Source organism: Pituophis catenifer, unplaced genomic scaffold (assembly GCF_029215685.1).
Source record: "Pituophis catenifer annectens isolate HBS135680 unplaced genomic scaffold, rPitCat1.0.hap2 SCAF_6, whole genome shotgun sequence".
NCBI lineage: Eukaryota > Metazoa > Chordata > Lepidosauria > Squamata > Colubridae > Pituophis > Pituophis catenifer.
The window spans coordinates 54,515,272-54,533,221 of record NW_027256886.1 but is presented as its reverse complement, the minus strand read 5'-3'; the positions used below and the strand labels follow the sequence as shown (position 1 = coordinate 54,533,221).

At 38.4% G+C, this 17,950-nt stretch overlaps 1 protein-coding gene across 6 annotated transcripts in view; it reads right to left on the bottom strand.

The window, feature by feature from the left end:
- Nucleotides 1-17,948, bottom strand: part of SEC23IP (SEC23 interacting protein) — a 37,236-nt gene extending 19,288 nt beyond the window's left edge. For all 6 annotated transcript variants that reach the window (XM_070945392.1, XM_070945396.1, XM_070945395.1 and 3 more), the window contains exons 1-12: nt 17,766-17,948; nt 14,952-15,490; nt 14,061-14,247; nt 11,404-11,597; nt 10,556-10,645; nt 8,591-8,711; nt 7,662-7,751; nt 6,884-7,025; nt 4,954-5,162; nt 4,561-4,673; nt 2,390-2,560; nt 16-111 (exon numbers count right to left, since the gene is read on the bottom strand). In XM_070945392.1, coding sequence (XP_070801493.1) covers nt 16-111; nt 2,390-2,560; nt 4,561-4,673; nt 4,954-5,162; nt 6,884-7,025; nt 7,662-7,751; nt 8,591-8,711; nt 10,556-10,645; nt 11,404-11,597; nt 14,061-14,247; nt 14,952-15,490; nt 17,766-17,931 — 2,118 coding nt within the window. In that variant the 5' untranslated portion in view covers nt 17,932-17,948. The remainder of the gene's footprint in view (nt 1-15; nt 112-2,389; nt 2,561-4,560; nt 4,674-4,953; nt 5,163-6,883; nt 7,026-7,661; nt 7,752-8,590; nt 8,712-10,555; nt 10,646-11,403; nt 11,598-14,060; nt 14,248-14,951; nt 15,491-17,765) is intronic.
- Nucleotides 17,949-17,950: the final 2 nt, after the last annotated feature.

The following is a 17,950-nucleotide window of genomic DNA, read 5'->3' as shown; positions in this document are numbered from 1 at the left end:
AACTACTATTCCTACCTGCTTGGCTGCTTTGTCTTTTACAAAGTTTGCTATCTTCTTCCGAGGCCCAAGAGGTATTCCCATTTCCTTCAGGTCATCAATTGTACACAGCAACTTTCAAAATAAAATGAGGTAAATCAGATTTTGTATTTTTCTTTTAATATCTGGTTATACAAAAAGAAGTATAAACATTTTAGTAGTACAGGTAGTCCTTGATTTACAACAATTCGTTTAGTCACCATTCGAATTTACAACAGCACTGAAAAAAATTAGTTATGACCGTTTTTCACGCCTATGACTGTTACAACATCACCTTGGTCACATGATCAAAATTCAGATGCTTGGCAACTGACTTGTATTTATGATGGTTGCAGTGGCCTGGGATCATGTGATCACCTTTTGCAACCTTCAGTCAATGGCAAAGCCAGATTCACTTAACAACCATGTTACTAACTTAACAACTGCAGTGATTCAGTGATTCACTTAACAACTGTGGCAAGGTTGCAAAATGAGGCAAAACGTGCTTAACGAATGTCTCACTTAGCAACAGAAATGTTGGGCTCAATTGTAGTTGTTAGTCAAGGACTTGCATATGCACTGGTGACAATTACCATGAATCCTGGGAGGTAAATCAAGATATTCCAGTATAACCAAGTCAGTGTAATTGAAAGAACAGCTATTTCCCCACATTTATCCTTGTTTTGTAGATTGAAAGCAGTAGGAGCCAGAGTTTATAAAAATAGATCAAAATACATGTTAAAAACAAATACTGTAAACCTAATCTATTAGTTTACAGAGCCTTGGTGGTGCAGCGGACTAAGTGCTGTTATGTAGCACTTAGCTGCCAGCTGCCTGCAATTAGTGCGAGTTCAAATCTCATCAGGCTCAAGGTTGACTCAGTCTTCCATCCTTCCGAGGTAGATAAATTGAGGACCCGGATTGTGGGGGCAATAAGCTGACTTTGTAGAAACACTGCTTATGGGGGAGCCAAAAGCCCTAATAAGCAGGTATATTCAAAAGAATGAAGGCTATTGCTATAGGTGCATTGTAAGCTGCCCTGAGTCTTCGGAGGAGGGCGGCATATAAATTGAACTAATAAATAAATTCCCCAAATGTCATCACAGAGAAATCCTAAGTAGGTTATCGTGACCAATATATCGTACTCATTCAGCTTACCACTGTGATAGCAATGTAGTTGCAGCATCATTATCTTATGTTTAATTTTAGTTTTTAATTCATTTTAATTTATCTCCGGAAATTAAGCTTTTATTTTTCTACATCCTCTCCACTCTGAAAGAACAGGTTATTATTTGGAAAAGACTCAATTTAAAACAAGCTCTTTCCAATATCAAGAGTTTGTTTTGGATAATTTAGTCCCGGAGTAGCAGTGACAAAGGCATAGCCAATTAATTTCTCAGTTTCAACATGCCGGGACACTGGCCCCTAACGTACAGGAAACATCTTATGCCAATTGCAGCTCAATTCTTTCTCAAATCCCTGGCCACTGATCATGAAACTTCAATGAGTATATTGAAAGGGTCTTTCCTACTTCCTGCTCAACTCTCACCAAAGGTAAAAACTACATATTCTGTTGACCTAAATAATACCCATTCCAATGACTCCTTTATACACCAAAGAATGTACTCCAAGGTTTGTAATTCAAGCATATAGTTTCCTGGGATTAGTTCAACTTCATACATTGGCTTGTCTTTCACTCACAAGAGCTATGGCCTTCACTAGGTAAACACCAATGCCAACTCTAGCAAAATGACATTTGGCAACATATGATGCCATATGGCTGCTCTCACGGAGTACTGTTGGTTGATTGCTAAATATGAGGATCCTGCTTTCATTGGTGTTTTGGGGCAATACGAAATCCTTTTTCACAAGAAGCCAACCTCCCCCTCCCACCAAAAAAACCCAGATGAAATTGTAAAACTAAAAAATTAAGCAGCTGCTTCCTGTTAATAACACATACTCTGAAGTGTGCTGATGCCCACTGAGAAATTTGTATACTTCTATATTTTGTGCCAGTGTTTCTTCTCTTGTCTTTTTTTATTCACTAGAATTGGCTACTGAACTGAAAATTCAGTAATCTATGACAACTTCCGTGCAAACACTAAAATAATACTTATTCTTCTCAAGGATTTATCATCGTTGTACTATCCTAAAATTATTTTAGAGGGTGCAAAAATTTCAGGCATTGAATGATCAAGAGGAAGTGGGGAGGGGTGGTAATGATCTCATGTTCACGAACGTATTACTGTATGCTTATAAATTCCTCTGGATAACCGTGATTCCCGGGTCAATAGATACTTCAGGATGTGCATAAAATGGGAATGTTGTTTTGAATTCAAACAAGCCATGATATTTTTTTAAATGTTTACTATACCAGAGATTCCATGTCAATCTTCTCCTTTTCAAAAGTACTGATATACTCTGACAAACTAAGTGTTTCCAAAGTTCTTTGCAAGGTTGGAATATCATCCTCATCGTCATGATCCCCATGTTCATCATTTAAATGAGACAGTAAGCAACCAGCAGAATTAGAATTCAATGATCCCTTGAAAGGAAAAAAAAATCTGAATTAGATTATAAAATTTAAAACCAAAGGAAAGTCAAAATAAATCACTCACTAATGAGTATGTGGATAGCTCAAAAATAAATCTCATAGAGTGAGTGTATGTTTGGTGCTCACTTTAATCCACCATGTCACAAAGAGAATCCCAACCTAGATTGCAGAAGATCTAGTTTGTATCTAAAAAACACTGGGATTAAGCACTAATTAGAGTTAACTCTCAAAGGCATTAAAGGATTGTAAAAACTCATACAGAAAAAAAATATATTCTGCAATAGCGACAATACAACTACCACGTTTCTCCAAAAATAAGACCGGGTCTTATATTAATTTTTGCTCCAAAAGACGCATTAGGCTTATTTTCTGGTTAGGTCTTATTTTGGGGAAAATATGGTACTAAATGCATCCATCTGGCTGACAATCTTAACTGGGGCTTATTTTGAGGATAGGGCTTACCGCATATACTCGAGTATAAGCCGACCCGAATATAAACCGAGGCGCCTAATTTTATCACAAAAAACTGGGAAAACTTATTGACTCGAGTACGAGTCAATAAGAGAAATGCAGCAGCTACTGGTAAATTTCAAAAATAAAATATAGCAGACTAAGTACTGTAAATAAACGTACTGTATATCCAAGACCAGAGATACACCAGTACTTGTATTCAGCAATGCTTGGGCGGAGCAAGGGGGCGTGACCAAGCACAGGTAAGACCGACAACATAGTGGCTGCCGATGTGCAGGAGAAAAGAAGAGCGGTGATATCAGCAGTTATCGGACCACCCACAGAGGCTTTAGGCACCCGCAGATGAGCGGGAGAGACCGAAGAACTCTCGCACTCGAGTATAAGCCGAGGGGTGCTTTTTCAGCATAAAAAATGTGCTGAAAAACTCGGTTTATACACGAGTATATATGGTATATTGTGAGCATCCTGAAAAATCATGCTAGGACTTGTTTTACGGTTGGGAATTATTTTCGGGGAAACAGGGTATTTATGACAATTCTTTTTAACAATAAAAGCTAAGATTCTAAAGAAAAATACAGAGGACCTTTTAGAAACCTGGTTAATTACCATACACCATGTATGCATACCATATTTTTCGGAGTATAAGACGCACCTTTTTTCCCCAAAAAAGAGGGTGAAAATCTGGGGGTGTCTTATACTCCAAATGTAGCCCTGCCCAGCCTCGCAAACGGAGATTTCAGAGGCTGAAAGAAGCCTCTGAAAGAAGTTTCAGAAAAAAAGCCTCAGAAACGAAGCTTCAGAAAAAAAGCCTCTGAAAGGCTTTTATCTAAAATAATATGGCAAGCAACAAAAGAAGAATCAGTAAAGGTTCTAACCAAACTAAGTTAACAAATCTGGAGAATGACACAATAACCACCAGATCAGAAGAGGTTAATCTACATACCAATACCAAAGAAAGGAGATTGAACAGAGTACATTAGTCCTTCAGAATAAAAGCCTCTGAAAGAGGCTAAAAAAGCCTTTTTTTCTGAAGCTCTGCTTCAGAGGCTTTCAGAGGCAGAAAAAAAAAGTTTTTCCTGAAACAGTTTTTCAGAATTTTCAGAGGCAGAAAAAAAAGCAAGGCACAGAGCTCACAACCAACGAACCTGTTGCTAAAATTCACCTCTGGAAACAGCTGATTAGGATTATTCCGGGAGGCCGATCCACCCACCAATCAGCTTTTTTCTTATTCTCCTCCCCAATCTAAGATGTGTCTTATAGTCCGGTCCGAAAAATACGGTATGTTGGCATGTAGAAAATGTTTTTCCTTGATTAATGTAGTGTAACCATTCTTATGAACTGGTCATTTATGAGAGAAAGCAATATACTTGGAAGAAGACATTCAGTAAATTATGATAAGCACTACTGTGTAATTTGATTAGGTTATATATTTCTAACGTTCTGAATATTGCAGTGATCGTTTGAAGTTTTTTTTAGCAATCACACAAATGTTAAGGAAGATTGTTTGGTAATACAAATACCTGCTGGTCATCTGTCACATCTTTCACAGCACCATTGGAAGCAACAGGAGTAGAATTAACTGCAGACGTCCAATCCTTCTGATTGGACAGTATGTCAAATAGAACCAAGGATCCTAGGAGATACAAACTCTATTGTTAGAAATAGAATTTTGAGGTATCTAAACAGTCTGAGTTTAAACAGTAATTACACATTGACCTCTTAAGTATAGTTTCCAAACTTCCCTTTGCCTAACAAAATAGACAGATATTCCCAATGTCAGAATACTAGAGACGTTTCTAGGACAAAAATATAACTACAACTTTAAGAATTAAACCCCCCATTTAGACAACAGTTCTCAAGCGTTATACAAAATGGTACATTGAATTAATCATCATATTAAGATGTTGCATTACCCAAACTGTGGCCAGCAACAGAGATTCCACCTTTAAAGTCAGGGTTTCTGCTCAAGAATAGTGCATAAAGATGGTTCATCTCTACTGTTACTTTCTCCACAACTGTTTGGCAGTAAGTGGGGCTATTGTAAAACAGGATATCAAGTAGTGTCTCATTGGTGAAGTGGCGGAGACGTCCAATAGTTGGCAACGTTATTTTTTTAATATTCCTTAAAAAAACACAATTACACAGGTTATTAAAAAGTGATTTCAAATAAACTTTGCTAAAACTAAGAAACTTGAGAGTAAAAATTGGCAAAGCAATTTTCACAAATCATTTTTCAAGTCTATAAAGCAACCGTGGTCACTGATATTATCTTCCTTGTGGCTTCTCTACTCCATTGTAACAGCCTTGTCCGAATTTAACAGACCATTTAGGAAAAAGAAGTTTGTTAATCATGATCCTCTGTTGAATTGAAAGTTACACCATCATAGAGATTAACTTTGATGCTATCATCACTTAAATTGTCACAAATTTGGTCTGTTGTATCAAGGTTCAATAAACTGAGGTTTCACTTCGTGTGAACCTAATTAGTGATGATGTATTCAATAACCCATAGTTAGGCAAACTATGAATGCAGTATGCAACGCACCAGTTTGGTCTAGCAGCTAAGACTCCAAGCTAGAAACTAAGATACTGTGAATTTTAGTCCCGCTTTAGGCAAGAAAGTCAGCAGGGTGACTTTGGGCCAGTCACTCTCTCTCAACCTAACCCACCTTCACAGGATTATTGTTATGAGGGAAATAGGACAAAGGAGTCATCTTCAGTTATTTATAAAAATAATAAAAGTGGAAAATGAATGAATGAATCTAATCAATGTACCAGACAGAGACAAATTTGTTCCCTTCATACACCATAAACAGATTATTACATAGCCTGCAAGTTACGTTAAACATAGTGATATGAAGTATGCCACAGTGTATCACGCTGTCATACCACAATTTGCACTTCCATTATCTCAGATGAATTATTTAAAAACACTTAACTAGTGCAACAGTCATTTAGCTCTATTATCCTAGAACAGTGATAGGGAACCTTGTCGCGTGGAAACATTGTGTGCACTCATCAGGGCCGCTCTCCGGAAAAGTTGAACTTCCGGGTTCGCATGCATGCGCGCCCGATGATCAGCTGGCATGCATGCACGCACCGATTCTCGACACTGCCATGCGTGTAAAGGGATCGCGCTCCAGATCGCGCACTTCTGGTGCGCATGCTCACCCGACAATCAGCTGGCCATCACGCATGCGCACACCGGTTTTCAGCACTGCTGTGCGCGTGAAGGACAGCTGATTGTCGTGCGCACATGCATGCCAGAAACCCGGAAAACAAACAGGCAAGGCTGTGCATGCCGGGCAACATGGCTTCACGTGACACTTTGGGCACACATGCTATAGGTTCGCCATCACGGTCCTAGAATGACTGGTTCAAATATTCAAGGAACCACACTGGTTGCATTCAAATATTACAATTAGCAAATATTTAGTATGGCAAGAACAAGAGTTATTAAATCTATTTTCTATTTTCCCCATCCTTGTATAAGCTCTAAAGTGTGATCAGCCTTAAACACAGTTGGATCAAGCTAATTTCAAAACTATGGTATAACTTTGACTTATTTCAGACAAATCAGTTATAGTACAATAAAATACACTTATGAAAAACGGAATAAAATGCTGGGGGAAAATCACTACCTTTTTTTTATTCTAATGAAAAAGTTAGTATTGATATAAATTCTCAGTATGTGATACTTTTTCATAGGAACATTTAGTAATTCTAAACTAAAAAGTCACCAAAATTATACACTTAAAGACATAACTGATCAACTTTGAGATAGTAATCAATGATCAAAGAACAATTCTACTTTCTTAAAATAAGTGAGTACAGTAGACCTACCTATCCACCCCTGTTGCATCTCCATGCAAAGCATTATGCCAATGAACTGGCAGGAATTCGACTCTACTCACTTTATGTTCTTCTATCGATTTCTTAAAATGTGTTTGCAGCAATTTCAGGGATACTGTCCGAAAGTCATCAACTTTTTAAAAAGGGAGAAAAGTATTAAGTTTATAGTAATTATGTGCATACTGACTCTAACAGAATTTCTAATTTCTGAAAATAAATATTTTCTAGTCCAAACACTGCAGGTGGACTTATAAAAACATAAGCTAAAATTTTGTATACTCCACTTATTTTGATTTTTTAAAACCCCAGCAAGTTCTAGAGTGTTCACCTTCCAAGTCATTAGAAAATATATAAGCAATTGATTTGGATAAAGCATCAGAAGCAATTTACTACTTTTCATCTCTCCTGATGGGAAAGCTTGACTTTTAAATATTATCAATAATAATAGTTTATAATTCTGTTTTATTTCACTAATAGCTTTTAAAACTAATATATCATTTATTTGAATACCTTTTAAGAGGATTATACCTTTAGAGCAGTTTATTCATTCCATTATCTTCTTAGCCACATTTAATTTGTATGTTTATATTTCTGATACAACAACTGCTGTGATTTGAAATCCAATTTAAAGACCAGCCTAAATGCTTTAGTGTATTAGACTAAGTGATTTTACAAACAACTCTAAATAAAGGTCTAAGAACATAGTAAGGTACTAGCTGAAAAAAGGAACAAGGAATGCATTCCTGTATCCATATTTAAATAATCCTACCACATTCAACAATGCTTCTGAAGCGCAGATCGCAGACCGGGCCAATTCCATGGACCATAAATACCAAATGATCAATTTGAGACACTTCACCTATAAAAATAAAAATAAATACCATCAGTTACATTCATAAATACTACAAGACATTCTTTCCAATTTAAATATTTCTATATATTTGCAATGTTTTTCTATTCAACTTTGAAGGCATTTTAAGGCATCCCTTGTGATCTCAAAATGAAGAAATAGTCTCTCAGACATCTCAAGGTAAATTTATCTATCTATCTATCTATCTATCTATCTATCTATCTATCTATCTATCTATCTATCTATCATATTTGTATACCGCCCTACTCCCGAAGGACTCAGGGCGGTGAACAGCCAAGATAAAATACAAAGACATACAAAAGTTAAGAAACTATTAAAAACAGATTAAATAATTTAGGCTCAGAAAACAAATTAAAACATCCAATTTATCTAAAAAAACATTTAAAACCCAATTTAAAAGCCAATTTAAAAGGGAGAGTTAGGCCAGACCAGCCTGTTGGAATAAAAACGTTTTTAGGGCGCGGCGGAAGATGCGTAAGTCTTGGATCCTCCGTATCTCCGGGGGGAGCTCGTTCCAGATGGCAGGTGCCCCCACAGAGAAGGCTCTCCCCCTGGGGGCCGCCAGTCGACATTGTTTGGCTGACGGCACCCTGAGGAGCCCCTCTCTATGGGAGCGAACTGGTCGGTGAGAGGCTACTGGATACTAGATATCCAGAGGAAAAGTGTTTACCCAGCCTTACCCATTACCAGCATCTATACAGTCAATATTCAGAAGCTTGCTGGGAGCCAATATATTATTCAACCAAAACATATTTATCATCCTGGCATGTGAGGAGAAAGCAAGAGGCTGTAAGGGAATATTTTGTATGAAATCCTGTACAATTTACCATCTGGTATATCCTCATGATCATCATCAATTCCACGTTTAACTACTCTTGGTCTGGTCTGATCATCTTGTGTGGTGCCCCATTCATCTGGTACTGAAGAAGGCTGGAACTGAACTATAACCTGAGATAAAATCAGTGTATTATATGTATACCCAATTTAACATACTGCAATATTATGCAATAAATATATGCTATAGCTTATGTGGATTAAATTCATAGTTACTACAGATTTTTTGCCAAGAAAAAAATGGCATAAGATTGTTTAGCATATACTAGACAAAAATTAAGTTTATATTTCAATTTCCAAATTGATTTAAAAGATTCACAACCCCTGAAATAATGATTTGTGACAGCACTTTATTCAAAAAGTTAAACTGCACTGTTGAAAAAAACATCCAATATGCCTCCTAATATAAGATTGTGTTGGACATGCTGTAAATTTATTGGGGATGTCCATTTTGCTGCCTAAATTTGTGGAGACATAGCCCTAAGTGGATTGGTCCCTCAATACAGAGGGACCAATCCTTCTCAAAACAGAGCCTGAGTGGCGTAGGAGGCTAATGCCTCCTATAAGGTAGCATTTAACATCCAACTGCCTGCAATTACTGCGAGTTCAATTCTCACCAGGCTCAAGGTCGACTCAGCCTTCCATCCTTTCTAAGGTGGGTAAAATGAGGACCCGGTTTGTGGGGGCAATAAGCTGACTTTGTATAAAATATACAAAAGTATGAAGGCTATTGCTTAACGCAGTGTAAGCCGCCCTGAGTCTCCGGAAAAGGGCGGCATATAAAAAATAAATAAATAAATAGGATTTTTCCATATATTTTACAAGGAAAATAGATAATGCTGGCTTGAAAGTGCCATACTAACACACTACAAATCCATTGGCAATGTCCAAATTCATGGAGACCTAACCCTGCCCACATTCATGGAGACCTAACCCTAAGTGGATTTTCCCCCCAATGGGATTTTCCCATGCATTTTACCAGGAAATGTAGATAACAGAGGTTTCAGAATTCAGCCCCCTCCTAAGCATACCAATGCACTACAAATCCATTGGAGATGTTCATTTTGATATCCGAATTCATGGACACTTAACCCTAACACTAGGTATATTTGGCCCCTCAAAGGGATTTTCCCATGTATTTTACCGGGAAAAGTAGATACTGCTGGCTCGAAAAGTTAGCCCGACCCTAAGCATACAACAAACTACAAATCCATTGGAGATGTCCATTTTGCTGTCCAAATTCATGGAGACCTAACTCTAACCCTATATGTATTTGCTCACCAATGGCTTTTTCCCATTTATTTTATCAGGAAACATAGATAAGGTAGGCTGGAAAACTCAGCGCCCTCCCTAGGATATCAAAGCACTACAAATCTGTTAGCAGTATCATTTTGCTCTTTGAATTCATGAAGACTTAATGATAACCCTGAGTCAATTTACTCCCCATTGGGATTTTCCCATGTATTTCACCAGGAAACATACGGTAGATAAGGTGGGCTCTAAGATGAATCAGCTATCCCTTAAAGTATGGTGATTGATAGACAGATATGATTAACTGCTCTTTAAAAAGCAAAATGGCACCATTTTAGGCCCCAAATAGGAGCAACCTCCCACAACCCCAAATCATTAAAAACTAGTGGAATTTTACCAGCGTGCTTTCCAACCACTTTAAACTAATTGGGTGTTGAATATTTTTTTCCAATGTTAGTACTTTTCAGGGTTTAGAATGGAAATTGTAACAGGAGGCCTCTGGCAGTCAAAACATTCCAATTCTCTTCCTTAAACCTCCATAATCTACCCTTAAAACTACCCTAAACCACCTGAAGACATTTCAACCTTCCCTTTTTGCCCAAACAGGGTCCTACTTCTATATCCTATTATGATCGTCCTCCAAAGTGATAATACCAATACATTACTGATGCTCTCCAGAGTATCTAATTAAGCAACATTCTCATTACCTTAGGATTATGCATAACGAAAGTTTCTCCACCTGGAAATTCTAATCGCCGATGCCATTGATTTGTGGTAACAGCTTTCTTATACTCAGCCTACAACAAACATAAATGATACAACTTGAATATCAAGAAACCACATCAAAGGACAATGTGACAAGAATGCAATTTCATTTCATTTTTAATATTATATTAAACCTCAAATTGTTCCCACATCCCACAAATTGTTTATAGAGACTATGCATTTCCTACCAATTAATCAAATTTCTAAAGGCAGTCACTATTTAAATATAATTAAAACTAGGAAGACAAAGATGTTTTTCCCATAGTGTTTCATGCCTAGTATGTTCTAAATGGCACTTGCCCCCAAGAAGCCACAATGAAAGTCAGATACTAACAATATGAAATTCTATTTTCAGCTAATGCAGCATAGAATGCTCTAGTTTCAAATCATATTGGCTGTAAAATGAAATAATCTAGATTGTATAGTAATAATAATTAACATATATTTGCCATATATAATCTATTCAGTATAAAGTAATTTTGCATTTAAAAAATAATAATAAAAACCCAATTTTCAACATTTTTTACTTTCTACTCAAATTCTGGTTTAAAATTAATATTACAGCAACATTTTTATAACTCAAAGGCCACAAAATAATAAAATGATTTTTAAAATAGATTCATTGGGAAAAGCTTGCTGCCCTATGCACTTCACACAAAAGGAACTGATGATAATGATAAGGATGTGGTAGTACATTATTTTATTATTCAAAAGAAATTTTACTTTTGAATTTGGGATTTTAAAAAAATCTATAGCTAACATTGTTGCCTTCCTTTTTAAAAATACTCACCTCCAGTTTTTCACTGAAATCTTCCGTATAAGGAATAAATCTGCTGTCCTTATCTCCCTTATAAAACCAAGTACATCGTCTTACTTCAGACTGTTGTTCTTCCCAATATACAGCTTTCCTCACACGGTCATATAGATAAACATCATAACGTCCTCCATCAGTACTCAAGACTACACTCTCTGGATCAGGTTGCACTAAAGATTAAGAAGAAAGTTATTACTTTATCAACCTTTCTCCCTTTGTCATCTAAACCTGTGAATACTGGAAATGAGAAAGCTTCAAATTTTACGCTGAACAGTGATATTTTGTTTCTGAACTAAAGCTTCTATCGGAAAATGAGGACAAGTTGGAAAGTTTTCTAGATTTACTGTTGAATCTCTTTCAACAGTTGTTCCACTTTGCTCATTGGTGATATCAGAATCAGACAATATATAAAAAAATACACCAGCATGGATACAATAGAAAAGTTCAGTAGATACCATAGAGAAAAACAAGAAACAGGAGAAATAATCTGAAAACTAGAGGGAAATCCTCCTTGAGTAATGAAGTATTCAGTATCCAATCTTGTTATTTTGAAATGACTAGAGAGTTTTTTCTAAAGAATCGTGACAGAATTACTCCTCATTACTCAAATGTATGATTTTATGGAACCTTCTGTAGTAAACTTGCTTAAGGTTTACTTAAAAAGTAAGTAAAAAAGTGAACAAAAATCTCTCTTATAGAATTGGCCACTTAATCTTGATTACATGAATAACTGTCATCAAGATCATTAAATATTTTATATAAATCAAATACTGTAGTATGACAGGTAAAAAATGTACATACAGTTTCCCTGAAAATAAGACCTACCCCCAAAATAAGTCTTAAAGAGCCTGTGGAGCCAGCCAGCAGCTCATTCCATTTGGTTGCTCGCTGTGTCACAGCCACGAGGCGAGGCGGGTGTAACTGCACCACATGCCCTGCACTGGTTTACCTCAGGGCCCCCGCAGCCAGGCCATCCATGCCCCGACACCTGCCTTCATGGTGGCAGCACCAACAGCCATGTGCAGCAGGAACCCACATGGCCACTAGCCTACTTCTTCTGCTTGCTCACGGCCGCAATGGAGCAGGAGACCGAGTGGTGTGCTGGTACCGCGACTGTGAGGTGAGGCAAGTGTCGGACATGGATGGCCTGGCTGAGGAGCCCTAAGGTAAGCCGGTGTGATGACCTGGGGCACAGCACAGAGATAACATAGGCAGCTCGCAGTTCAAATCAGCCCTTTATTGCTCCAAACTCTTTATTTCCCCAAACTCTCCCACGTTTCTGGCAACTCCCAGAGCAAAGTGATGACAAACCCCCACACACACCTCAAGCAGTTGCAAATAGCCCGGTCCAGCACTGTGTACCCCAGAACTGCACAGCAATAAATTTAGCAGGGCAAATCAAGGAGTTCAGGAAGCAAGGATCCAGCTAATTAGTCTAGAAAGCCAGAAAGAATGCAAGGACTCTTGGAAAGTTCAAACGTCAGCACTTAACACTTCAGGAACTTAGCATTTGTTCTCAACAAATGCACTTCCTCACAGCATCTCCTTAAGTCTCATTACCCAGGTGTGCCTTGTGAAGATGGATGGGGAACTCTCCTCCCAAGTAGCTCCTCCCAACAGTCTGTGCTGTTCTTGCCTTCTCTCCACTCTCTGTGCTCTCGGATCAGGAGGGCCATCCTTGCTCCTCGTCTGAGCTATGTCTCTCATGTTCATCCTGCCCGTTTCTCCCTGTCTACAAGCTGTTCTAATCCTGAAATGCCCCAGCCTGACTGGTCCTGCCCTTCCCCATTTCCCTCCAAAGCCAAAGAAGCCACCACCTCAATCTCTGTCGGCTCAGGTTCCAGCTCGTCTTCCCCCACAGATTCAGACTCCGATGGAGGCATGACAGCCGGTGAGGGGCATCTGGGGCAGCTCCATCCCCTCCCCTCTCATCTCATGGCCGTAGGACCTGTGTTGCTTAGCCTCCTGCTCCATTGTGGCCGCAAGCAGAAGTGGGCTGGCAGCCATGCAGGGTCCTTGTGGATGGAGTTTGTGGAGCTGCAGCCGTGAGGCAAGGGAGGTATTGGGGTGTGGGTGGCCTAGCTGTGGGAGACCTGAGGTATGCCAGTGCAGAGTTACTTCCAACCCCCTACCTTCCGGTGGCAGTGACACTGGTATGCCACGCGACCTCCTGCCCTGCCGCGAGCAAGCAGAAGAAGTGGGCCTCCTGTACATGGGGGGGAAAGACACCCCCAAAAATAAGTCCTAGTGCTTATTTTGGAGCCCAAAAGAAAATAAGACCCGGTCTTATTTTTGGAGAAACATGGTGATATACCTATATTTAACAAGTTGGTATTTTCTGATAACTCTTTAAGCTATGGCATCTGTGAGGAATGCTCTGTTTGATCATTTCCAGGACAGTTCTCAGAAAATAACAGGAAAAGCAAAACAGCACATAGAGTTTCTGAACAAACATTATTTGTCTCCAAACAAGGAACTATCAGATCTCATATTTTCACTAAAAAAAAGCCTTTAAATATATGCAAATCATATCTCACTGTAAAAATGATCCTTATATTAAATATTATGCTTATCTATTCTCTTTATGTCCAAAAGCACACATTATTACACAAAGGACAATCCTTAAATCTTACCAGAATTATAAACCTTCTCTAGAGTTGTAGAATCTAGATCACTGAACGGCATCCATAGCTCCTTGTTTTCCACTTCCTTACAGTAAAACCAATGTGGCTGAACTGATTCATACTGGTTTTGTAATAAGAGAGGTGGTGCCTTCACAAGTGGGCCTGCTGACATTGATGTCTGAGGTAATAGGGCTGGCTAGAATGAAAAAAAGAGAAAGTTTCCTTAATATTTCAAAGTTTTACTTGATGTTTAGATACAGGTCTTAATTATGTACAATTAATTCCATTCTCAATTACAAGAATACATTATTCTTATAGATTTTGAATTAGCATAGCAAGAAAAAGCAATATGGGAGTTGTGTCGTAATTTTGTATATCTGATTGTCAATTATTATCAAACTTGATCTAGGTGGCGGACATTAGGTTTCACAACTGAATCCTAATCAAAACTCTATTCAATATAGCTTTCAAAACTTTCAAATTAAATACAAAAACTAATCAGTTTCATAATTTTGCAAATATTTTACATTCAGATATGACCAATAAACCAATAAACTCTTTACTTGATATAATTAAACAGTGTCAAAAATTCTAATATCAAAACATTTCATTTTTGTTTTCATGCAAAATAATAATCAAGGGCTAAGATAGCAAATGCATATAACTTTATTTTAAGGGCAACAAGTGTCTCAAATGCTTTTGTTTTAATTTTGTTAAATTTTCCTTTCTCAGTTAAATCAAGTTACAAAACATATTAAACAAATCATAAATCATTGTTATTGAGCTCCTAGAAAATGTGAGAGTGTGAAACGATAATTGTTAAGAGGAACAACAAACTACGATATTGAGTCCTTAAACTTTTTATAGTAATTGCAATATACTGAAAGGTAAACTTCCTACCGGTGGCATTGGTCCTGCAGGAGTTGGATACTTCTGGATAGATGGTACAGAAGGTGAAGGCTGCAGATTCTGGGCAGGTGCTTGTGTCGGTTGCAGCTGGGGGGGAGTGATGTAAGGATTGGCTCTACTACTTAAGGTAGTATGACGATAGGGGTTATAACCTTGTTGTGATGCTCCCTGAGGTGGTGTTGAAAAGACTGCTGATGGTGGACCACTTTGCTGAGGTGTTTGATAAGTTCCAATTCCTTGTACTGAAGTAGAAGGAGTATTAAAAGACTGTGATTTGGAAGCAGAAGCTGAAAATACATTTGGCCCATCTTGTGATGAAGGCAGAAGAGGGAAAGAAACTGGAGGTTTAGAGAAAACAGATGTTCCAGCTTGGGTTGAGGTTGCCACCCCTAAGGGTGGTTGTCCAATGCTTCCAAAGGGATCACTACTGCTAGGAATTTGAGAGAAATAACTGAACGTAGATGGAGGGTTCACATTTGTTGATGTCTGGCCTAGGAAGCTGTCTTCTTCACCAACATCTGTGTTATCATCTGCATTAAAGAATACAGTAGGATCAATAAAAATATGAAAGAATGGCACCTCCTCCATAACATCAACCAAAAATCAACAGTGCTATAGTTCACTGTTGCATTTCAGCAACAAACATCTCTACCATTTTCAAGCCTTTCTGCTCAGCTACAGTATTTGTATTACCTCAATAAGATAGTAATTTCTTTTTTTGGCAAGCTTTCATTATCCCAATAAGGATGTTCACTCAATACAGTAGCCAACTTGGAATATTAACACTAATATATCAGCCAGCTTTTTAAACTATCAAGGCGCCATCAGTTAATCTATAAGCAGGTGAACTTTCCTTTGATGGCTATAGGCTACATTTAACAAAGGAATGGGGGAGAGCATTATTTCTCAAAAATGGGACAAAATGCAAGATAAACTGTGTATAATATAGACATGGATGGGCACAGAATCTTTCAGTTTTGGAAGTGATTGAGAAAGTTAATTTTTGATAGCATGAATCCTATTTTAGGGCTTAATTTAGGTAAGAATATTACTTAATCAGTTTATTGATTAATCTATTCTGTATTTGATAAAATTAACACCACCATTTTTACTGTGGCTCTGCTCATTTTCTCTTAGTGATAGGACCATTTCTTTCCTTAACTCTGCCTAATTTTTGAGGATGTTCTTCAATGGCAAAATGAGAACTAAGCTACTGCATATAAACAGGCAGCAAATCCCAAACTGATTTTGCTGAACTTCCAGAAAGATCTGAAAACATGTCTTTGCCATTTGGCCTGGGATCCAATAGTGTGTATGGGTATGGAGCCTACAAAGGGATTTATTACCAGGGAAATTGAGTGTGCCCTTCTGCAAATTTAATATTTCTAACGTTTTATAATTTTTGCTACGATTCTTTTGGTTACTTTGTTGCATCATTTTTATGGTTTTAACTTTGTATACACTGCTTAAGAGTCAAGTTCGTGAGATTGGCAGGTTTATAAATTTACCAAATAAATAAATAAATATGGGAATTATAGGAGAAATACGAATGTGTGAATTAGGTTAATGCTACAAAACCTCTTTTGAATGACACATTTTTTTCTCTCCCATCTGATGTCACTGATTTTCACTACCATCAGCTGGTGCCTTACACCTGTCTCCAATCAACATCCTAATAAATTGATCCCTCCAAATCTTGCCTGCTATGCTTCTACCCAAGAAAGACACCAACATTATGTTCTTCCACGTTACTACAGGTAGTCCTCAACTTACAACCACAACTGAGCTCAAAATTTATGCTACTAAATGAGAAATTTGTTAAACGAGGTTTGCCCCATTTTACGACTTTTCTTGCCACATTTGTGAAGTGCAGCTGCAGCTGTTAAATTAGTAACACCACTGTTAAGTGAATCTGGTTTCCCCATTGACTTTGCCTGTCAGAAAGTTACAAAAGGTGATTACATGACTCCGGAATACCGCAACCATCATAAATGTGAGTCAGTTGCCAAACATCCGAACATAAATCACGTGACCATGCATATGCTGCAAGGGTCATAAATGAGAAAAATGCTCCTTTTTACAGTGCCGTTGTCACTAAGTAAACTGTTGTAAGTCAAGGACTACCTGTAGTTATCTCCAAACAACTAAACTTTCAGGAAGCTTAATTGCAAGAAAAAGAAATGCAACAGGTCACATGAACCAAGAAATCATCATTCCCACTGATTGGGCAAGTAAGTCTTGGTAGGAACTTTCTCTGCCTTGTCAGTAATAAGATTGCAGCACCAAGGCTGTGAAAACATACATTTTTTTGTGCCCTAAAGCCTTCAAGGGCATGGAGTGCTGCCCTAAACTGTCAAAAAGACCGTAAAGAGGATTGGAAAAGGGGGTGAGGGGGCAGCAAACCAGGAAATTCGGGAATCTCACCAGTAATATAACTCAATTTCAACCCCCCCCCTATAAAGAAATGCAGGCCAACGGCAACAATACATCCGTTTCCCGTTATAAATTAATAAATGTCACATCCCTGGAATATCCCACTTTCTCAAACCCCTCCATTCATCCTCCCGTCCGTCGCAGGTTCCTGGAGGTTACAAACCTCCGATCTTCAAGAGCTTGCAGGCGTCGTTATCGCAGACCTACGGCTGGGATTTTTTTTTTTTTTTTTTTTTGCCTAAAGCCCCCTAAAATGCGTTAGAGCCGCCCATCAAAACGAAGCGGGGGGGGAGGGGGCAGCGAAAATGGTTTCCAATCGGGGATTTCAACTGCCCCCCCCATTGCCCCCCCACCCCACCCCACGACCATTACCTGCGGGAAGGAGGCCAGGTCCCGTACCGGCCACAGGAGGGGTTTGGCTGACGGGGATGAAAGGGACGGTGAAATTGAACTCGGTGGCCGAGGAGGAGAAGAGCAAGTTAGTGCCGCCGCTCGTCGAAGAGATGCCGCCCGTGGCGGAGGTTTTGGGGGCAGCCATGACTGAGGGACTTCCACGT